The following is a 24,345-nucleotide window of genomic DNA, read 5'->3' on the forward strand; positions in this document are numbered from 1 at the left end:
CAATGCATACTTTGAAAAACCCGGTATCAATATAATTGGGTATCATAAAAGGTGATAACCGGCTTTCCCCGATATTGATACCTGGTACCGGGTTTTAACACCTGATTTGCATCGTCATTAATAAAATGGCTGCCCCCACTAGTTGGTGGTGGGTTAACATACGTTGTACAGAAGGTAATAAGCAGATAAAAAGTTCTTTTGTAAACTGTGTCATTTATGAGACGATTGGTGAACTAGTATCGGAGAATGTGGAACAGAACTTTCTGGTTAAGAAATGTACGGGTTATCCCAACGAAGGGGCAACACTGATTGATCTGCCTCTGGGAATGCCAACGGGGGTGTGTTCTGATTTTTCTGTGAAGTACATAGAAATCTTAGTTGAATCCCAGACTACAGAAGTCTCGGCAAAAGCTCAAGGCAGCAATTCAGCGTTTGATGTCCTGATGAATGTGAACAGAGTAAAAAAGTATGACTGGCTTCCAGAAAAAAAGTAAGAATTCATCCCACATGAACATCTTTTTTTAATATAAAAAGGAAATGAAGTTACGAGCTAATAGACTCAACTACAAAATTAATGCCTCAATGAGTTTTACTTGTTACAAATATTTGTTTTGTCTACATGGCACGTGTGCTGTCCATAAATTGGCTGTCCGCTGTGAATTGCATTGTGTCCTGCTATTTTTGCATTTTAATTTGGCTTGAAGATTAAACACAAATTTGAAACCACTGGGGTATCAAACTAACATATGTTTAAGCCACATTGTACTAATATTCTATTTTAACCCTGAGAAACTGAAATGTGTAAATCTTGAAGTAGTTGAAAGTATGAAAATAATGTTTAATGGATCATCTAATCAAATTTTTAAATGTTTAAAAAATATTAGTATTTTGAAATGTCAATTACTTTTCAGGGACGATCCTAAGAACAGAAAGGAGAAACTTTATAACGAAATCCTGAGGCACCATGAGGCGAAAAACAGAAAGATGTTGGCATTCTGATTATCAACACTCTAACTGATGTCTGTTGGTTCTTGGACCCATTCATTGAGAGGTTTGAAAAAAGGTGCATAAATATACCCAAAGTATGGAAGTTTCATGGGTTCAGGGATTGGAGATCACAACACAAGAAACCTCTACAGGTAAAACAAAAATCACTTTAGTATTTTATATTCATGTTTATATGTAGATTTCTTTGCAGTTGCAAAATGTTTCACATTGTTTTGTTTAAAACAAATGAGGAACTCTAATAAGTGACTCTACTGATTTTTCTCAAAGCAAAGATATTAAAAAATATTTCGTCATCTGATATTTAGTATCTGTTGAAAAAGGGAAATTCTTTTAGTTTTTAGGATTTTTAAAACTTGCTTTTAATATATATTATATTTAATATTTTCGACAGATTTCATCTGAAGAACTTGCCAAAAAATCCAACGCACTGGCTAAAGTTTTTATGCTGCCTTGGTGGTTGAACAGGAGTTTTTCTGCCTTCAAAGATAGCGTGTCCGAACTTCTGTCTGCCATGGAGTACTATCATAAATCTCTGGCTGATCAACTGGAGAGGACACAAAGGAATCACTACTCCTCAACCCCAGTGCGATCAGTGGCTGACAATTGGGGTCTTACTGTAATTGAAGGTATGCATATAAGAGTGGTAACTCGTCAAGAACTGTGTTAAATAAGACAAACTTGGGTATTTCTTGATTGATTTTGTTTAATGCAAGTTGTCAACAAGTTTCCATTTTAATATGTTGATGTTGATTAACTTAGTACTCAATGTTACTGGATTATAAACCAGTACTGACTTGTTCTGCTCAAGTTCTGTTATCGACAACTTACCCACATGTATCAGAGATTTTGGATAAACTCAGACACATTGTCATTACGTTTTAGTATCTTTACAATGCTATAAAATAACTTTTTAGACAGATTATATTGACTGAAAATGTTCTGAGACTAATTCCTAAAATATTTATTTAAATGCAACAGGTTGCATTATCTGTTTTCACTGCTTGGTGATTGAGCTTTCTAAAGTAGTTTAGAAATAGACTTTAGTGCCTGCTTATACAGTATTTGATGTTTTTTTGTGGAAAATGTACTATTTCAACTTTCAAAAAACTGCTTTTATTTATGTCACTTTCTTTATCACGACAATATAATTATTGCTTGCTTCCTTTCATACTAGTTGTTAATCTATTTAACAAGCTAACACCTCCCAAACGTGTGTACCTGCTCAGTACGCTGCTGTGGTGTCAAAACTGCAAGAATCGTCATTTTACGAACCGGTATATCTGGCAGAATTTGAACCAAAAGAAGCTCAAGAGAAAAGAAGATGGAGAATAGGTATTGAGAAACAGTTCAGCTTTAGAGTATCAATGTTCACTGTGAGGTTTGGAAACTTAATTGGGACTGGTGCATGGGTTTGGAAATTACCAGATATACCAAATACTGAGGCAGAAATTTCCATTATTGCGGATATAAAAGATAAGTTGCCAAAGTTTTCAACTAGAGCTCTCAGAAGGGACTTCTTTGACAGGGATGATAAAATTCCGGATTAATCCGGAATTCCGGATTTAAGGCCTCACGGATCGATTTTGAGATTAATGTAAATCCGTTGAGTTTTTTTCTAGGGGGGAGGGGTACAGGGAGCGATTCAAGCTCAGTTCGAACAATATGGGTACGAAAGGTTGAGTTTTCCGGAAGTGTAAAGCCGGAAATTAACGAACCTATTTATGTCTTGGTAATCGAGCTATATGATTGGTTAAGATAACATCCGGTGATTACGGAAATTACCGATGGGACTAGAAGACAGTATCCGGAAGGTCGTATCCGGATATGACAGACGACGAATAAACAGGTATTGGAAAATTGGAAAAAAACGACCACCACCAACTTCTAAAAACATCGATTCGTCGATTTTAAGGGTATATTTGCCATTTATTTTTGAAGAGCAATTTCCGAAACGTTTCTTTTTAAGTTAATAGAACGTGATCAAACTGAGAATGAATTTTTCGCATGTAGCATTATTTCGGACATCCCGATTCGGATTGTGTCATAATAATGGATTTTTATTTGGCCGATTGAAGTTTACGCTGTTTCTTTATTTTTCTCATAATGTTTGAAGCATTGTTCTCAATAAGAAGTGGCTGTTGACCATAATGGGAGGTTCAAATGAAAATTGGTTTGGTTCAAATTTAAAAAAACAAACATGAATAAATATTTTGTAGTAGTAATATATATTACGTAGAGGCAGTCATTTTATTTTCTATTTGAGACAGTTCAACAAAACTTCTTGAGGACCCAGTTTGAGTGAGATTTAAATTCTATTGTTGTAATTTGTATTTCCCCATCCAGGTAGGTTGATGGTTACAAAAGTCAGGGATGAAAGACCTCAGCCAGTGCGTCCAGTGACTGACAATTCAATCCAGAGGCCATGATACTTGGATTTATGGCTGAACATGCTCCCTGGCACCACAGTAGTGTGTCTTACTTAACACACTTGCCAAAGATACAAAAGCTCTCAGCGACATAAAACTTCAAAGGTGTACAGCATCATACAAGATGACTTACGGAGTGGCTAGCCATTTCAATGATGAACATGTGGAGGAGCTAATGGATCTCGGTTTTGTTTCAACTAAGACAAGTCAACAAACACAAACAATGAGAAAACTGTTGCAGCTATTTTTCTGCTATAGAGAAAGAAATAGTGTTGAGATATTTGGCCTCCTTAAAAATCACAAGGGCTGATTCTAAATCAATTTTCATAGAATTTGAAAGCCTGTTTGAGAGACTTGAACTGCCATGGGACAATCTAGTTTAAGTGTGCTACTGGACTCATGTAACACCATGAGGGGAAAAAATCTGGCTTGGGGACTAGAATACGTCAATGTCCACCATGTCCACAACGGCTACGCTGCCAAAGCATTTAAGTCCCGTTTGGATATTACTTGGAATAATATATATAATAATTAATAACATTATATTCTCATCAAATGTGCAGAAAATGGAATTGAATAAATACCACTTTTACCTGACAATAAACATTTGCAAGCATGATAATTGATATGTTGTTCATTATTATAAATCAAACATCCCACAGTGTAGACTGTTCATACACAGGCATTTGATCATAGCCAGTTGAGTTTTATGGGAAGTGGACAACTGAAACAAAATGTCAGGTACATGTCTAATGCCTGTGACTTCAGGTAAAAAAAAAAGTAAATTTTACTGTTTAAAGACAAAGGTGTTAAACTTCACTGCTAAGATTCCTTATTATTGTTCTGATTGTGGATGTCTCGTGTTGAACATAATTATATCTACTTAACCGAAAGGTGTACTCCTTGAACACTATTCTAAGGCAAAAAAGGGTATTAGAATCCCTGAAATACAGAAAGCTTCATGGGGCTTCGCCCCCCTTATCCCCCCACCAGGGCTTTGCCCTGGACCCATCGGGAGCCTTGAGCGGCCCCCAGAACCCCACGCAGACATTTTCAGGATTGGCAACTTGGCTCTGTTATCATCCCTGTTTAAGCAGTATGGGACTATTCTGAAACCATGTGAGCTGCGAAGTGTATTTTTTGAACTAACTGGTTATGAATACACTAGTGAACAAGCAATCAGTGAGGGCGTTGATAACCGATTCCTGAAGTTCTTGTCAAGTTGTGATGACGAAGAATTGGTAGTAGACCTGCGAAAACATAATGGTAGGCTAGCAGATCCAAAGTTTGACCCTTTTTGGGCTGAGTTAGAAAAATACTTAGAAGAACACACTGTGGTGGATGACAGAAGAGCCACTTCAACATCCTACATGCCCCTTGCGATATCAGTTGATGATTTACGAAGTAAGATCCTTGAAAGATTACCTTTAAACACTCCAGCTCCCTCGGCTTCCTGGATACGACTCAATTTCATGCCGTCAAACCAGTTTTCTGCTTCAGCACTAAATTACACCCGTCGATTCAATGTACCGTAAAGTATGCGGTCCAACAACGTCTTCTAAGAGCTCAACACGAAGATGCCCCATTTGCAGTTCTACATGATGAAAGATATGGCTGTCAGATATAGGGAATATTCTCACTTCCAATGTCGAGACGACAAAGCAATCATCCCTGTTGGCGAACCAGGAAAGCCTGTGTCCACTGGTGTAAGAGCTCATCATCGGGGCTTGACAATAAACAACAGTTCCGGACTACAATGCTTGGATCACGACTACCATCTAGCTAGTATAGTAGCATCTGTTGCCTTTTCTGTAGCCATACCAGATCATCCAAGGGACAGCTTTTACAAGGGTACCGTCCATGTAACAGTGAAAGATAAGGTTTTTCAAGCATCCAGTCCCCTGCGCCATGCAGCTGAAAATCGCAATATAATAATTGAACATTACACTGTGGATGGAATCAGTCTTGAACAACTTATATTATTTCGCTACACAGACGGAGGACCAGATCATCGAACAACCTATAAGTCAGTCAAGATGGCCTGTCTACTTGAATTCATCAGTTTGGACCTAGATTTGTTGGTTTGTGTACGAACAGCACCGAACCAAAGCTATAACAACCCTGCTGAGCGTATAATGTCCCTTCTCAATCTCGGTCTGCAGAATGTGGCATTATCTCGGTCTTCGATGTCTGAAGGCTTTGAATTTCAGGTTAAACGTTTGACATATTTGAAGGCAATCCGAAACTATGCAGAAAAAAACAAACCATTTAAAGAGGCATATCAGATTTCAATGGCTGACACATGTACCATCGTCTCAGAACGGTTTAAAAGACTCCAATTGAAAGAAGACTCACTTAAGGTGCACACACCGGCTTCAGATGCAGAATTGGACCAGCTTTGTAGTATGGCTAAGCTTATTGATAGCAGCTTTGACCCTAAAAACATTGGTAACTTTGAGACCTCAGAAAAGGTGAAGAAATTCTTTGAATCACACAGTATGGCCAGACAGTATTCCTTCCAGGTTGGGATCTCCTGCATTATCTGTTTTCACTGCTTGGTGATTGAGCTTTCTAAAGTAGTTTTGAAATAGACTTTAGTGCCTGCTTATATAGTATTTGTTGTATTGTACACCTTAAACATTTTTGTAACATCATGTACCTTGTACTCTGCATAATCCCCATAATCATTTAACATTTTAACCCCTCATACAAACTTAAATGTATGTATACGGAGCTATCTGTTCAAGTTCTACACTTCTAGAAGGAAATTTCTGTATTGTATGTTTTGAAGATTAAAATATTAGTTTCAAGATGTCTATTAAATTTCAGCTGAAGAAATGCAAAGGTAATTGTCCTTACTGCATTCTGAACCCCCCACGCCTACCAGGTGATGTGTTTGAAGGACTCCATTTCTTGCCTGACCCAGTGTCAGATGGGGACAACCACTACAAACCATTTGCAGCAGTTTATGGCACCAAAACCGACGACAAACAACGTCCATCTCTATCTCTGAAGCCTGAGATGACTGACCGGGATAAAAAGCTTAAACATATGTTTGTTGGTGGTAAGTATGTAAAACAATCATTGAAGAATCAAATTTACAGTTTGCCAAAATCTTATATATTTATATTGAAAAATAAATTAGTTCCAGTAATAAAATTCACACTCAAAGTACTATTCTTATTCATCAACTTTAAAGCTCTTTTTATATATATGAACTGAATTGATTCAAGATAAGGCAAAGGATTTGTATTAAATTTGATTTTTGTTATCTTAGTAGCGAGATTATGTCTAGTTTAAGCTCTCCAGACAAGATGAGAGATTGCATTAAAAACTGCACATAAAAATCTTCTTGTTATTTTATCAACAGCCAAAGTCTGAAGCTTCCTGCGATGCTGTGAGTGTGGGAAGAGACGTGTTGTCTTTGCTGCCAAAAAGCTAAATGCTGTCGAACAGAACAAGCTTACAAGAGTTATGGAGGAACAACTATATGTATGTGGAAACACCCTCTTCCCTGTAAGCCCTCTCCAGGATATCTTAGTGGTTAGGAAAGGACAGAACTGTCATTCTACCATAGAGACAACATATTATTCGGGTACTCAATTTCAATCATTTCATTCTTTTAGGGATACCTGTGACAGATTAGTTTAAGTCATAGACTTGAAATCATTTCCCCTTCTTATGTTTGTTTAGGCCTTGCTCAAGTTATTATGTATCATAAAAGTCCATGGTTCTAGCAAGGTGCCTGGTGGCTTCTAAAGTAATGACAAAAAGGTACCTTTGTTGTCATCCTCGACCATTTTAAACAGGAAAATAGGACCATATTGGCTTCATTTTTTTAAACTCACGGAAATAGAATTCATGCTTTAAGGCATACTTTTTGTATGACACCTCATATCATAAAGCACACTATTTAAAAGTCTGTTTTTAAACCAGATAAACTTAAACTGCCTTCAAATTTAATCATCTGATGGTCTAAGATTATTCAAATTGTTCCCCATCTCTGAGCAATAAATTGTACAGAAAAAAAACCTTTAAAGGTATTAAAACACAGTTTAATGCAAAAGATTTATAAGCAAATGCAAATGTAATTCTACATTTATGATGTATAAATGTCTTTAATTCAGGGGTAACAACATCATTGGAGGCAATCTGTTCTTACTGTGGCAGTGCAGAAAACCTTGCTGAAACAGAAAAAAATCAAGATTTACAGAGGAACTTTGGAACAGTCAGACCAATCTGCCACCAGTGTCTTGCAAGTGGGAAGGAGCCATTCACTAGGAACAAACGTCTCAAGAAAAAATAACTGGATACTTAAGATTAACATCTGCAATTCAATGTGGAAATTTATTAAAGGCTTTATTATAACATGCTTTTAATAACAAAGTATAAGTGAAGTTGTGCTTAAAATGTGCTTAAATATTGACTATCAAAAAGAAAAAGGATACATCATTATATATGACATAGCTTTTTTTTGTTGGGGGGTGAGGGGGTTCTGACCAAAAAATAAAATACCAGAAATGTAATTTTATTATGCCCCCTTTTGAAAAAAGTGGGGTATATTGTTTTGCACATGTCGGTCGGTCGGTCGGTCTGTCGGTCTGTCTGTCGGTCGGTCGGAATACCAAATGGTTTCCGATCAATAACTTGAGAACGCTTTGACCGAGGGACCTCATACTTGGTATGTGTATTGGTCATCACCAGCAGATGAACCCTATTGATTTTGAGGTCAGTGGGTCAAAGGTCAAGGTCAGTGTGACCTTTACATGAAAAACGGTTTCCGATCAATAACTTGAGAATGCTTTGACCCAGGAACCTCATACTTGGTAGGTGTATTGGTCATGACCAGCAGATGAACCCTATTGATTTTGAGGTCAGTGGGTCAAAGGTCAAGGTCAGTGTGACCTTAACATGAAAAACGGTTTCCGATCAATAACTTGAGAACGCTTTGACCCAGGGACCTCATACTAGGTAGGCTTATTGGTCATGACCAGCAGATGAACCCTATTGATTTTGAGGTCAGTGGGTCAAAGGTCAAGGTCAGTGTGACCTTAACATGAAAAACGGTTTCCGATCAATAACTTGAGAACGCTTTGACCCAGGGACCTCATACTAGGTAGGCTTATTGGTCATGACCAGCAGATGAACCCGATTGATTTTGAGGTCAGTGGGTCAAAGGTCAAGGTCAGTGTGACTGTAAGCTGAAAAAAGGTTTTCTGATTGTCCATATTTTATTTAAGTGTCCAAATCCTACTAACAATTTGGCTCCCAAGGGGGCATAAATGTTTCACTAACATCTCTTGTTTTTATTTTTATTTCCTCCTCCTACGCCACTTCATGTCTCTGGGCATTCGTAAAACATATAATTAAAAAAAAAAAAGGCCCTGATAAATGTTTTCTAAGTAATGAATACAAACTAAATACGAGCTAAATCATCAAACGCTTGCACTAATTTGTTTACTTGACCTATTTTACGACCGGAACCATGCTGGCCATCGATTAGCTCGTTTCTTTTCTTGTATTACCAGATTTCACAGTAGAGTCATATTTTTAGTTTCTTAATCAACATACAAACAATCCATTTTAAAATGGGTGACATGAAAAGAGGAGCCAATGCCCATTAAAATGGTATGCGATATGTTGGTATAACTTAAGACAAGCAAGCCAAATCCAATATCACATTCTCCTCTTTTTCTGTAGTCGGAAACTGTACAAATTCTCAATGTATCCCTGTGTAAACAGGTCTACACACAGAAATATTTAAGTGATTTATCCTTTGGTATAAAGAAAATACAATTCCGTTCCGAAATATCAAAAAATGACAAACGCACTGATTTTATGAACAACAGTGTCAGTCAAACTAAATCCACTTTAAAATTTCGTAAAAGGCGGCCATTTTCCTAACAAGCGCTTAGATGATGATAATAAGCAAGTTTCAAGTTTCATTTTCATCATGGCATATTATATGCATGTGATATCACAAAACAATTAAACATATTTCAGTTGAAACAATAAGCAAAAAGCGCCGGCTTCCGCCATCTTGGAAATTGTGCGCGATAATTTTTTGTTGTTGTGAAATTAGCATTAGGTTAAATAACACTAAACTTTATTTGCTATCGGAGATCGAAGAAACGGGCGGCGGAAAAAATAAAATAAAGTTAGGAATTTGAATCTTTTTCTTTTTTGTGTTTTGCAATATTTAGGTACGGCGCTCCCGTAAAACCAAAAAAAAACAAACTCTGGCCTAATAATTGTTCTTTTTTTAGGTTCGTAGATTCAAATAATTATTATACACTTTATTCTGTAGAAGAAATTTCACTTTTATTTTATAATAAATTTAATAATCAGACTTTTCCATTGAACTTCATGTAGATGATTGTTCATGCAGATGCTACAATCTTATCTTTTGTGTGGATAGTGTTATTCACTTATAATTCATATAAAGACTTTTTTTATTATTAACATTAGAAGGAATGTGATGAGTCCTAGATGGGTATATGTGATGATATTAGTTGAAGGTGTTGAATGTGATCTGATATTTGATTTTTAGAGCTTAAGGCAGTTTATTGATTTTATTGGATGGTGCACTGTTTGTTGTTTGTGTATCTATACTAAAAGTTCTTTCAGTGTGCAAGCAATTTAACATAGTTTTGTCAGTGTGCAGGCAATTGAACAAAGTCCTGTCAGTGTGCAGGCAATTGAAAAAAGTACTGTCAGTGTGCAGGCAACTGAGAAAGTCCTGTCAGTGTGCAGGCAACTGAAAAAAGTCCTGTCATTGTGCAGGTATCTGTACCAAGTGCTGTCAGTGTGCAGTCCATTATCAAGTCCTGTCAGTGTGGTGCGCAGGCAACTGAACAAAGTGCTGTCAGTGTGCAGGTGAGATCAAATTCTGTCAGTGTGCAGTCAGTCACCATGTCCTGTCAGTGTGCAGGAAACTGTAACATAGTATTGTAAAGCCCCAAATTGTAAAAAAGTATTTTAAACAATTTATGAAGAATTTTTGATTTATTAAATGTTATTTTAGGCTTTACATAATTAATAAGAATTGTTGTTTTCATAAAGAATTAAATAAATATTTCTATGATTGAGCAACTGCAAATTATTTCTTTGTTGTTATATTAATTTCTTGAATGGCAGATGTTTCTTTGTTTTATTATTCACACCTTATGATAAGCATCTACTGTAACAAATATTTTCTTCACTATTGATCATAAGTTGCTTTATTGTTTAATTTCTTATTCTGATTGTTTCTCTACAAGACCAACACACATATGGCTTGAAGAATTTCCTGCCAGACTCTTTCTTGATTAGTGCCAAAAAGAGTAGAAACTCCACTATGTCGCTCAGATTGTTAAATATGCAAATTAGTTAAAAGAATGACTTTTATTGGTTAATTAGGAAGTTCACCCTTTTATATATATTATTCTTTTTAGAACTCAAGCAGAGAACTTAGGGAACTTAGGGAGCCAGAGAACTTTAGAGAACTTAGGATAAGGTCTTCAAGTTAGGTTTAAATGAATAACATCTCCAACTACTTTTACTAAGAGAAATGATGAATTATTTGGTGTTAGCTTATATTATTTTGTCACAACAAAACCGTTGATTTTACATGGACAATTAGAACTGAATAAGAACCTAATCTGGACGTTATACTTATGCTGTTACTGTTATTGTTATTATGATGAATATTCCATCACAAGAATAAAACTGGAAAAACTTAGAACTTCTTATGAGCTTGTAACCATTGACGACCGAATGCGAACGTTCGGTCGTCTGTGGTTACAAGCTCATAAGAAGTTCTAAGTGACACAATAATATAAACTAACACCAAATAATTCATCATTTCTCTTAGTAAAAGTAGTGATCTGCCATGTGCTGATGACTGATTAGAAGTATGACTATTTTTATTGAAATTTCCTTTTATGAATAAACCTATGTAAATTTTCGAACTAAGGATAATTTTTTTACTTGTATCAATGGTATTTCCACTCGAAACACATGTAAAATGATGTACAAAACAGGAATTTTGCTTGTAGGAGATCTAACTTTACAGATTTCATAATGCTTAAAATCGTTCTCGGCTGGGGGAGTTGCACCCCCCTGGATCCCCAGCTAGATAGGGGCTCTTCCCCTAAAACCCCGCTGGGAGAGGCCACCCAGACCCCCCCCCCCCCCCCCCCCCCCCGCCCCTTCTACTTTCTATGCTCACCCTCCTACTATAACAATTATTGAGAGCCCTGGTATAGGCGTGTCCGGGCTGTAACTTTCTCTTGTATGGACAGTTTTAAAATGACTTGCCACATGTGTTCGACATACCAAGATGACGTCTCAAGACCCATGTCCCTACCTCTAAGGTGAAAGATACAATAAGTGTTTATTCACAATGGAATGCTGAATATGAGGACATAAGAGTGTAGGTTGTCAAGTATGGTTGGTATTTTTTTATGTTCAGAGGCAATTTAAAATAACTTGCCATATGTTTTTGACACATAAAGACAAGATCAACTTTTCATGTACTTGTTCATAGGTCAATGTCACATTCAGGGGCATTCGTCACATACTGTGACAGCTCTTGTTCAATATTCTTTGAGAACAAATATATAGCTATACATTGATAACAAAGGTTGAACTCTTTTACTCAGGTGAGCGATTTAGGGCCATCATGACCCTCTTGTTTCTCATTTGTTTTGTAAATGTGGTAAGGGTCTTTTAGTTAGAAAATAATATTACAACAATAAATCAAGGATCATAAAATAATGAGATTTTTGAAAAAACAACAGGTTACTCATTGTAAAAAAAAGACAAGGGGCCATGTTATTTGTTTAAAATTATAGACTGACTTCCTCTTATAAACAGACCTATGACTATTAGTACATGAAGCATGAAAACAATATTCTGATCTTCATATTGTAGCCTGGCATAGCATTTAATTTCACATTCTGCTTGTTTAAACATCTCTGGTATCTATGATGTAGTCCACATTTCATTGTGACATTGGTCATCTAATCAGGGATGTATTCCACATTTCATTGTGACATGTGTCACCTGATCAGGGATGTATTCCAGGTTTTAAGATGACATATATCACCTGATCAGGGATGCATTCCAGATTTTGAGATGACATAAATCACCTGATCAGGGATGTATTCCAGGTTTTGAGATGACATGTGTCACCTGATCAGGGATGCATTCCAGGTTTTAAGGTGATATGTATCACCTGATCAGGGATGTATTCCAGGTTTTAAGGTGATATGTATCACCTGATCAGGGATGTATTCCAGGTTTTAAGATGACATGTGTCACCTGATCAGGGATGTATTCCAGGTTTTAAGGTGACATGTATCACCTGATCAGGGATGTATTCCAGGTTTTGAGATGACATGTATCACCTGATCAGGGATGTATTCCAGGTTTTGAGATGACATGTGTCATCTGATCAGGGATGTATTCCAGGTTTTGAGATGAAAGGGATGTAGTCCAGGTTTTGAGATGACATGTGTCATCTGATCAGGGATGTATTCCAGGTTTTAAGATGACATGTGTCATCTGATCAGGGATGTATTCCAGGTTTTAAGATGACATGTGTCACCTGATCAGGGATGTATTCCAGGTTTTAAGATGACATGTATCACCCGATCCGGGATGTATTCAAGGTTGGGTTTTTTTTACGTGTCACCTGATCAGGGATGTATTCCAGGTTTTATGATGACATGTGTGATCTGATCAGGGATGTATTCCAGGTTTTAAGAGGGCATGTGTCATCTGATCAGGGATGTATTCTAGGTTATAAGATGACATATGTCATCTGATCAGGGATTGATTCCAGGTTTTGACATAACACTTGTCAGCTGATAACCGGTGTATTCTAGGTTTTAAGATGACATGTGTCATTTGATTAGTGAAGTATTCTTGGTTTTATGAAGTCATTTAGTCAGTTGGTTAGTGGTATACTCCAGGTTTTATGATGACATGTGTCAGCTGATCAAGGAGAACCAGACTGGGTTTGAGGCAGAACTAGAGGAACTAGATAATATCGAGGTAAGTCACAACAGTACATTTTAAAGCAAGCAAAGTATAGTTTTTTTCATTTTTACGTATTGCTGCTATTTAGTATTATAATATAAAGGTTGTTTATTCATTTCAATTATGAAAAAGCTAGGACAGTGTTTCATCAAGAACAAATTTCAATTAACAAAACTTTCTGTTTACAAAGTTAAATAACAAAAAAACAAATATCACAAACTTATAACAGAAACTTGTTTTCTTTTCAAATGCTGCATGAGATAGGTCGAGCTGCCTGACTTTGGATAACTAACGTCATCGAAATAAATGTTGCTTTTTGTATCATTCCCTTACAGAGCGCGAAATGTGTCCACTCTCTTGCTTTTTAATCCCCCGCCATGGAGTGGGGAGGGGATTATAGGAATGCACTTTGTCCGTCCGACCGTCTGTCAGTCCGTCCGTAACATTTTGTGTCCGGGCTATAATTAACTTATTCATTGATGGATTACCATATTACTTGGTACAAATGTTGTCCTCATTAAGACAATGTGCAGTGATCTTGACCCGGGTCCATACCTCAAAGGTCAAGGTCACATGATCACATTAAAAGGTCAGAGTACACATGCTTGTGTCCGCGCTATAACTTACTTATGCATTGATGGATTACCATAATACTTTATTGAAAATACTTAAGGCTTGCTGTTTCATTGATGTTATAAAACAAGGACTCATTTTCCTTCCTTTTTTAGCCAACATAACCTTGACATTGATCTTACCTACACTACACACAATATGAATAACTTTAACAAACATCCTTTTATAATATGTTCATATATCCAAGAATATTAAGGTTACCGATCAAACAACTTGTATTTCCTATATTCTTACTCTTGACCAGTGGTTGTGTACAATTTTGGTCAGATTCAACGTACCAGTCAGGTTGCGAGAAAAACAAAATATACTAAAAACAATAGCGGGGGATATAGCCATCCTTTGGGTTGCCTCGTAATTTTAAGAAGCATCTTTTAAATGAGGCAGAAGCCATTTTACCAGGCTAATCACATGCAGCGTAACAAAAATAAACATGTTTAGAATGGGGATACAAAGGGTCGTTTTGTGGCATGCATGCTTAATATGTGGATCAAATGGATTTTTTTGGTTTCTATATCAAATTGATATGGCGATTTTTAAACCGATTTTTCGATGCATCAGAGCAAATCATTGCACTACTAGTTTTGTCTGATCAATAACTTTATAAGCCTTTGTCCAATCATCACCAGATGTCAGAATGTGTATAGGAAAAGTATCTTGGACAATTTGGTTAACAGTTTCGGCCAAAAATTTATAAGGCAGGTTGTTATACACTGATTGATACAGTTAGAAATATGTTTTATAGGTACTGTTGCTATTGAGGTGTGAAGATCTGTTTTTATTTCCAGTTTGAGTATGAAACAGATGAGAAAGGCAACCGGGTTGTGTTGGGGCGGGGTTCGTTTGGGGTGGTGTATGCTGCCCGAGATAAGCGCACCCAGGTCAAGGTCGCAGTCAAGGAAGTGCCTGAGAAATTCCAGGAGTGAGTGACATATAATTATGTTTTGCTTTTTTTTATAATATACGTCTGATAAAAAACCCTTTACACTTCTGTTTCCAATTAATAACATTGTGTAGGGTCTTCAAGATGGGAGCCTGTCAAAGCATCCCCATGGACAAAACATCCCATGCAATTTTTGACGTGGTGGACAAAAGATCACACATCATTTTGACATGATGGAGAAAAAAATCCTGCATCATTTTGACATGATGGACAAAACACCCCATACTGACATTGATCTGAGCTAGTGAAATGATGGTGATTTTGACAGGCGACACATCCAATTTTTCTGAATACTTTTATTCAATTTGCATGCAAAACTCAGAATTGACAGATTTCAAACACTTTTCTTCAGCAACAAGATAGATTGAACCATAAAACACAGTGATTATAGAGTCTTACAATAAAATGATAGTAACCCTTCAAATCTTGCGAAAATGTTGTGAATTTAAACAGAAATGGTTCAATATCTTTATTATCATTAACAGCATCCATAAAAGCTTAATGCAAGATCAGTGAATTAAAATTTTGACCTTTTATACTTGTAAATTTTAAATCGCTTCAGAAGGGGGTTATTCGGGGTCTAAAAAAACAAATCGGGGTAGGACCCCCAAACCGTTTATTTGCTTCTGTAGGGGGAAGGTCTAGTTCAAGTGTGCCTTCCCCACGGGGGTTATATGTTTAAATGGAATAGCCCTTATGTGTTTGGGTGTGAAATGTTAATGTTGCATTGTTCCAGAGAGGTCCAGCCACTGCACGAGGAGATTAAGTTGCACTCTCGTCTCAGCAACAAAAACATTGTTAAGTACCTTGGATCTGTCAGTGAGGGAGGATACTTCAAGATCTTCATGGAGCAGGTTCCTGGAGGTAAGTAACAGCCGCAGTTTAACATGCAACATCCATTATTCATCTATCTGTTTTCATACAAATCCCTCTTTTTTGGTTTAGTTTTTCGAACTATATATTAGGACTAGAAGGCTTGATTGGTTACTTTTTTAACACAGTGGTTAGCAGCTGGCTAGATTTTGATAAGCTTTGTTAATTTGATTTGCTGCTTGTTATAATAATATTGTGTTTTAACAACTTATGCTGTGTATGCTTCAGGGAGTCTGTCCCAACTGTTATCCTCCAAGTGGGGACCACTGCTCAATAATGAACCCACCATCGCCTTCTACACAAAACAGATCCTTGATGGCCTTAAGTACCTGGTAATTACATGCACATTTAATAGTTATATGGTATGGAGATTTGATTCATTATCTAACAAAAGCAATACTACATATTATTATTTTATGGCAGATCTTTTCATCAATATTGAGAAATGTTATTTAGGTTAAAGTTCTGAAATTTTGTTATCACAATTATTATGATTAAATTAGAAAATGTTGCCAAAGAAACCTGAGTTGAACTCTTCATAGAACAACTGACAGAAGCATTGTTTGATTTCAGCATGACAACCGTATTGTGCATCGTGACATTAAGGGAGATAATGTGCTGGTGAACACATACAGCGGCGTACTCAAGATCTCAGACTTCGGAACATCAAAACGCCTAGCTGGAATAAACCCATGTGCAGAAACATTTGCTGGTATGTTGATCATATCACATTGTTTAGTTAGGTTGCCTCATAGTAATAATCATGTCCGTCCATCTGTCTGTCCATCTGTCTTCTCTTCCATCCAACTGTCCACAGTTTCTGTGTCTTTTTGAAAGAGTTATTATAATATGTACAGGTAAAATAAGTTTGGTAATTTCCCACAATAAAATGTTTAGAACTTGATTAGATGTGTTCTATTGTTATAAATAAAAAAAGAACCTAAACATAAGGACAAAAAATTAATTATTTCAGATCTTCATTTTTTTCCTCTCCCAAGAAAGTCATGTTATGTCCAACCATGAAACAGCTAGATCTAACTCTTTTAATGAAGCGCACCCCTAATGGGCATTATTTCAAACTATGATCAGCTTGATAATTTCTTAATGTGTATCATTTCCTGGATTCAAAATCAAATTTAAAAGAAATTAATTATCAAATAACAATTTTATTTAATTGTGAATTACCCTACACCCATTTCAGAATTTTCGATAAAAATGACATCACCCGAGAGACAAGAATAATCCTTTATTATACCCCCACAAACGAAGTTTGAGGGGGTATATAGGAGTGAGCTTGTCGGTCGGTCTGTCTGTCGGTCGGTCTGTCGGCTTTCATGGTTTCCGGACGATAACTCATGAAAGGCTAGACAAATTTGAAAATTTTTTGGTACACAGGTGTAACATCAGAAGATACAGGTCAAGTTTGATATTGGGGCTGATGGGGCCATGGTCAAGGTCACTGTTACTAAAAATAGAAAAACAGTTTCCGGACGATAACTCATGAAAGGCTTGACAGATTTGGAAAATGTTTTGGTACACAGGTGTAACATTAGAAGATACAGGTCAAGTTCAATATTGGGGCTGGTGGGGCCAAGGTCAAGGTCACTGTTACTAAAAAAAAGAAAAATGGTTTCCAGACGATAACTCATGAAAGGCTAGACGGATTTGAACAATTTTTTGTACACAGGTGTAACATCAGAAGATACAGATCAAGTTAGTGAGCTTGTCGGTCGGTCGGTCGCTCGGTCAGTCGGTTTTCATGGTTTCCGGACAATAACTCATGAAAGGCTAGACAGATTTAAAAAAAATTTGGTACACAGGTGTAACATCAGAAGATACAGGTCAAGTTCGATATTGGGGCTGGTGGGGCCAAGGTCAAGGTCACTGTTACTAAAAATAGAAAAACGGTTTCCGGATGATAACTCATGAAAGGCTTGACAGATTTGAAATGTTTTTGGTACACAGGTGTAACATCAGAAGATACAGGTCAAGTTCGATATTGGGGCTGGTGGGGCCAAGGTCAAGGTCACTGTTACTAAAAATAGAAAAATGGTTTCCGGACGATAACTCATGAAAGGCTTGACAGATTTGGAAATTTTTTTGGTACACAGGTGTGACATCAGAAGATACAGGTCAAGTTCGATATTGGGGCTGGTGGGGCCAAGGTCAAGGTCACTGTTACTAAAAAAAGGAAAAACGGTTTCCAGACGATAACTCATGAAAGGCTAGACGGATTTGAACAATTTTTGGTACACAGGTGTAACATCAGAAGATACAGATCAAGTTAGTGAGCTTGTCGGTCGCTCGGTGAGTCGGTTTTCATGGTTTCTGGACGATAACTCATGAAAGGCTAGACAGATTAAAAAAAAAATTGGTACACAGTTGTAACATCAAAAGATACAGGTCAAGTTCGATATTGGGGCTGGTGGGGCCAAGGTCAAGGTCACTGTTACTAAAAATAGAAAAACGGTTTCCGGATGATAACTCATGAAAGGCTTGACAGATTTGAAATTGTTTTGGTATACAGGTGTAACATCAGAAGATACAGGTCAAGTTCGATATTGGGGCTGGTGGGGTCAAGGTCACTGTTACTAAAAATAGAAAAATGGTTTCCGGACGATAACTCATGAAAGGCTTGACAGATTTGAACATTTTTTGGTACACAGGTGTAACATCAGAAGATACAGGTCAAGTTTGATAGATCCTTCAAAAACTAAATGAGCAAATATTTACCTTAAAAGTAATTGACACTTGGAAAGATGAACAAACAAAACAAATCCAGCATGCTTCATTTGATCCAGATGCCAGTGGAATACCAGCAGAACTTAAGTATGGCATATTTGCCACAGTAGTGCTTACTACAAATATTGACCTGTCAGATGGACTTGTTAATTCGGCTACAGGAACAGTCCCGGGATTTATTCCCAGGTGGATAAGGATGCATTCAAGCCCAAATATGTACTTGTAAAATTTGATGATGGTAAAATTTGATGATGATCGTGTTGGAAGAAAAGCTCGTGAATTCTCTAGATGTGTTATTCCAGAAGAGATCAGCTAGAGCATCAGCTAGTTTTTCTTGTCAGCAGTGTAACTTCTAAATTACTCAACAGATTTAAATAAAACAATACATGCATGATAAAAGAAGATGCAGTGTGCAGTAACCTTGGAGTTATGGCCTCTTTTCAAAGGAATGGTTTGCCATTCCTATGTCCAGGCGGCATTTGGGGGTATTCGTCACTCCTGTGACAGCTCTAGTTTTCTTTAAGATGGTGCGGGCGCAATTAAAAAAAAAAAATAATAATAATTTGCTTTTCTCAAGAAATAGGTGCGGGAAATCTGATGAACAAGTTATTAATTTGATGAGGCCTAAAACAAAAATGTTAATATTAGACAAAACCGACAAACTCTTTCTTTTCTTGGCATATTATTATGCCTACCAGTTTCAATTAACAATTTATGAATTGAACATCTAAATTATACTGTTTTGTACCCATATGAAAAAAACATAATTCTGTAATCCATAGGTCCCAAGGTTTCATATTTATTATGTTGTGAGTAATAACCTTTTTAAGCACATAGGCAGATTACACCTCCCAGTCAATAGTGAACTTACTGATAAGCAGTCCTTATCTGTATAGGTATTTTAGGGGATTTGAAAAAGAGCAAATCTATACAGCAGCATGACCTTAAAATCAATATTACTCCAAATAATTGTGGCCAAATCATTTTTTATAGATATTAATATGAAGATATTTTATTTCATCTGTGAATGCATTTCCATAATGGAATTGTAACATTTCTTTGAAATGTCATAATTTCATTAAATCAAAGGGTAAAAAATGTTGGGATTGATTTAAATTTTATTATCCCTATCATAAAAAAGACCCATCTGGATTAAAAAGCCGACAATTGATGTTCTTGTGAATAATACACAGAAATATGGCAGGAATATCCAGTGTCATTGAGCTGAGAGATAAAGTCTGTTTAACTTTATTACCCCCTCATAAAAAATGTTTACAAAAAGAAAGCTGATAAATGTTTATCTGATGAATGTTTCCGGTATGAATAATACATCTTGATTACCAAACACTTGCACAAATGTGTTAACCTGACCTATTTTACGGCTGGAACCATGCTGGACATCTATCAGCTCCACAGAAAATTTACTCATCATTTTTTTTCAGCTACTTATTGTTTCTATTGCTTGTAAACAAAATATTATCTTCAAATGATTGTAATCTTTATTGATTTTAATGGTAAATTGAACTTACGTAATATATTTAATGAATTACGCATCAATGTATTTGGGGGATTTTCCATACAGTACTCGGCCTCGTGGTCTTATTGCATCACAATGGGATATCACACCTGCGATTGGCAGTATAAATACCTTCTAATTTTAGCAGACGATATTTTCAAGGGAAAAATTAATTCACAAAGGTTAAACTTTACTTTTATAAACATCCCAGATATTGTTAACAAAAAGAAAGATGCAAAATTGAAATATTGAAATTATCCTATTGAAATGTGCGGGCAATGCGTTTACATCCAGTAATGGATACGGTCGGCCAGATGCGTATACATCTGCTAATGAGCTATGTCAGCCTATCTCGTATACATGCGCTAAAGGATTAAAATTGTTTTCGACCGGGGGCCTGTGGCCCCCTGGACTCCCGGCTAGATAGGAGCACTGCTCCTAAAACCCCGCTGGGGGAGAACCCCATACCCCCCTTCTACTTTCTATACTCACCCTCCTACTTCAAAAATTATTGAGTACCCTACCCATTGATCACAAGGTTATCCCTCTTCTATAACTATTGTGTTTTAAGTGTAATGTTTACTGCTGAACTGTATCACATAAAATATAAATACTTTTTTTTTAGCGATCAATTGCCCTTGCTTTACATTTAGGAATTGGTGAGGTTTTGAAAGTTCTGACGGATGGATATGGACTAGGCGTTTTGCATCAGTCTCTCAGGGCTTCCATTAAAGGAAGTTTGGAAGTATATTACTCCCTAGAAATGTTTTATCTGTTTATAACAGTTATGAGTATATGAAAATTGAGAAATGCATTTTAGAATTTATTGTATAAAAAATAACTCACGAGAACATGTTCAATGGTTGTAAGTCGTGTGTCTGTGTATTTTAATATAAGTTTTGCACTCAAAATCTGATTTAGTTATTATTTAACACTAAATTTTGAGTACAAAAGAATAAATTACTTAAAACACACATAAATAATTATTGCCTTCGATGCTGTGAAACTGTTGTTGTTGACTGAAGACTATAATCTATTCACTATGACACTGATTTTACTTAAACGTGTAGTTTACATTACGAAAACTGAAAGTAAACTGATAATTAATACTGGAAATGAATAACAAAGGTGCATCCTGCAAAATATTCCCAACAAAAAAGACTGTCAACAAAAATCAGCTGTTTTGCAGTTACTCGGACCTGATTTTGTCCTGACACCAGGAAAGTTTGCTCGCAAAAAATGTAAAGCATGGAAATACCTTCAAAAAAGGTGAAGTCAACATTGCAGGTTTAAATTCTAAGTGAAAGAAATTTAGAAAATAGAGGAAATTCAGAAGTAAGCAAAAAAATAATATGCATGGCCAAATAGTATGTGCGGGCGCAAAATATATATATTTTTGTCTTCAATTTTTAGGTGCGGCAAATCCGACGAACAAATGATCAATTTGTTATGGCCTTATATGATTATTTATATTTTGAAAACAAAATTTGTTAGAATGTGTATAAAAATTTCAAGAATGTTTATATGTAAAAGTAATAAGCAGGACTTTGTGTGTGTGTGTGTGTGCGTCCGGAGGGGGGGGGGGGGGGGGGGGATTAGTGCCAGGACCGATTGAGGTTTCAAACTTTTAGAAGCTCTGGTTATAGCAGTCAAAACTTCTTAAATCTTCTCCTGCGAAACCGCAAGGCCAACGAAGACAGTTAATAATTGATATGTTGTTTGTGTCTACCAACATCCTTTAAATAACCACTGTGTAGTTGTCCATTCGAATCAGGTTAGCAATAAAGGGCCATTTGGGCCCTCTTATATAAATATTGTTTTAAAAATTTACTCTAGAGGGAGGGAATTAAATAAGTCTTGCAATATTAATATTTTTCTTCATGTTAACCGCCTCTTTTTTACCCATGAACTTTCCACACTTCTTACACTTTCACTCTTACATATCATTTCTCCAAACTAAATGCTCTCTTTAAGTTGATACATCAGTTTTCCAATGTGGTGCTTTAAAACAACATTTCAAGTTTGAAATGTTGGTCAATCACCTGGTTCCTGGTTTTATGTTCTAGGCACAATGCAGTACATGGCGCCAGAGGTGATTGATCGAGGTATGCGGGGATACGGACCACCCGTAAGTTTCATCTTCATCCATACAGTATGTCTTCACATTGTTGATCACAAATATTAGTGTAATATTTGTTGAAAAAATCCTGTGACATGAATGATTTAATATTATTTTTCTGTACAAGCTTTTGTTTTTGGCTTTGTGTTATATGTTTTGAGTTTTTTTAGGGTAAGCTGAAAAGTTTTGCCTCAAAGTTTTATGTTAAGAAAAGCCTGAATAATTCTGTATTTGACAGACATAAAAATGTGAAAGAAAAGGAATCAGGTATTGGAAGATCATTATTTTGCTCTCTTCATTATGAGCTTATTTGTAAGCATTACGCTTTTTTGTATAAGATTGGGATTGGCTAGTTTATGTGACATGGCTATTGCAGGCAGACATCTGGTCTCTGGGCTGTACAGTCATAGAAATGGCAACGGGCAAACCACCATTTATAGAGGTACCTTTGCATCTTTTATTCATGTGTTGCTAGATTTCCTTTTATGTGGGAAAAATAATACATACAGTAAAACTGCAGTCGTTCGAACAGGCGGTCGTTTGAGAACCAGCGTTCCCTCGAAGTCGGAGCTAAGTCTCGAACATTTGACCTTCTATTTCCATATAAAATATACTGACACTGAATCGAAACCTAAATAAGTCGAGGAGTCGAACTCAATAGCCCGTCCCAAATACACAAATCTTGCACAAAACCTCGAGGTCATAATTTCACACTTTTTCCCCCGAGCCCGTGTTCCAAAATAAACATTCAATTCCTTAGGTGTTAAAATTTTCGCTAGTTGAAAAAATTGCAATGACAAGTTGAAAGGAAATTAGATAACATGTGAAAAACCGTTTATCACTGTTTACTCATGACTGATGATAGCTGATAGAGGGCCTTTGAGAACATAATTATGAGTTTAAACTGTTTCACATGACAGATAAGATGCGCCAATCATCAATCTTTGATTTTGTGAAACTTAAATCTGACTAATGCCATAAAATGTACTGTCATATTTAAAAATTGCTTGTTGAGAAAATGTGCTATTTGTAAAAAAATTAACATAACTATTTTTAGCTCACCTGTCACGTAGTGACAAGGTGAGCTTTTGTGATCACTCTTCGTCCGTCGTCCGTCCGTCCGTCCGTTCACAATTGCTTGTGAACACAATAGAGGTCACAATTTTGACCTAATCTTTATGAAACTTGGTCAGACTGATCATCTCTATAAAATCTAGGTCAAGTTCGATATTGGGTCATCTGGGGTCAAAAACTAGGTCACTAGGTCAATTAGTAGAAAAACCTTGTGAACACAATAGAGGTCACAATTTTAGCCTAATCTCAATGCAACTTGGTCAGAATGGTCATCTCTATAAAATCTAGGTCAAGTTCGATATTGGGTCATCCGCGGTCAATAATTAGGTCACTAGGTCAATTAGTACAAAAACCTTGTGAACACAATAGAGGTCACAATTTTAGCCTAATCTCAATGCAACTTGGTCAGAATGATCATCTCTATAAAATGTAGGTCAAGTTCGATATTGGGTCATCCGCGGTCAACAACTAGGTCACTAGGTCAATTAGTACAAAAACCTTGTGAACACAATAGAGGTCACAATTTTAGCCTAATCTCAATGCAACTTGGTCAGAATAATCATCTCTATAAAATCTAGGTCAAGTTCGATATTGGGTCATCCGCAGTCAATAACTAGGTCACTAGGTCAATTATTAGAAAAACCTTGTGAACACAACAGAGGTCACAATTTTGACCTAATCTTTATGAAACTTGGTCAGACTGATCATCTCTATGAAATCTAGGTCAAGTTCGATATTGGGTCATCTGGGGTCAAAAACTAGGTTAGTAGGTCAATTAGTAGAAATACCTTGTGAACACATTAGAGGTCACAATTTTAGCCTAATCTCAATGCAACTTGGTCAGAATGATCATCTCTATAAAATCTAGGTCAAGTACGATATTGGGTCATCCGCGGTCAATAACTAGGTCACTAGGTCAATTAGTAGAAAAACCTTGTGAACACAATAGAGGTCACAATTTTAGCCTAATCTCAATGCAAATTGGTCAGAA

At 36.5% G+C, this 24,345-nt stretch overlaps 1 protein-coding gene and 1 long non-coding RNA gene across 11 annotated transcripts in view; both read left to right on the forward strand.

Annotated features, from left to right (window-relative positions):
* The window catches only part of LOC128238309 (mitogen-activated protein kinase kinase kinase 15-like), a 280,117-nt gene that overhangs the window by 97,835 nt on the left and 157,937 nt on the right, over positions 1 to 24,345 (forward strand). For all 10 annotated transcript variants that reach the window (XM_052954094.1, XM_052954098.1, XM_052954095.1 and 7 more), the window contains 7 exons: positions 13,391 to 13,472; positions 14,876 to 15,009; positions 15,767 to 15,894; positions 16,132 to 16,235; positions 16,477 to 16,615; positions 22,228 to 22,289; positions 22,657 to 22,722. In XM_052954094.1, coding sequence (XP_052810054.1) covers positions 13,391 to 13,472; positions 14,876 to 15,009; positions 15,767 to 15,894; positions 16,132 to 16,235; positions 16,477 to 16,615; positions 22,228 to 22,289; positions 22,657 to 22,722 — 715 coding nt within the window. The remainder of the gene's footprint in view (positions 1 to 13,390; positions 13,473 to 14,875; positions 15,010 to 15,766; positions 15,895 to 16,131; positions 16,236 to 16,476; positions 16,616 to 22,227; positions 22,290 to 22,656; positions 22,723 to 24,345) is intronic.
* LOC128238311 (uncharacterized) lies at positions 172 to 6,981 on the forward strand. Its single transcript, XR_008261666.1, has 5 exons — positions 172 to 490; positions 912 to 1,139; positions 1,400 to 1,634; positions 6,264 to 6,498; positions 6,805 to 6,981. It is a non-coding gene; the product is annotated as an uncharacterized LOC128238311 (long non-coding RNA).

Source organism: Mya arenaria, chromosome 6 (genome assembly GCF_026914265.1).
Source record: "Mya arenaria isolate MELC-2E11 chromosome 6, ASM2691426v1".
NCBI lineage: Eukaryota > Metazoa > Mollusca > Bivalvia > Myida > Myidae > Mya > Mya arenaria.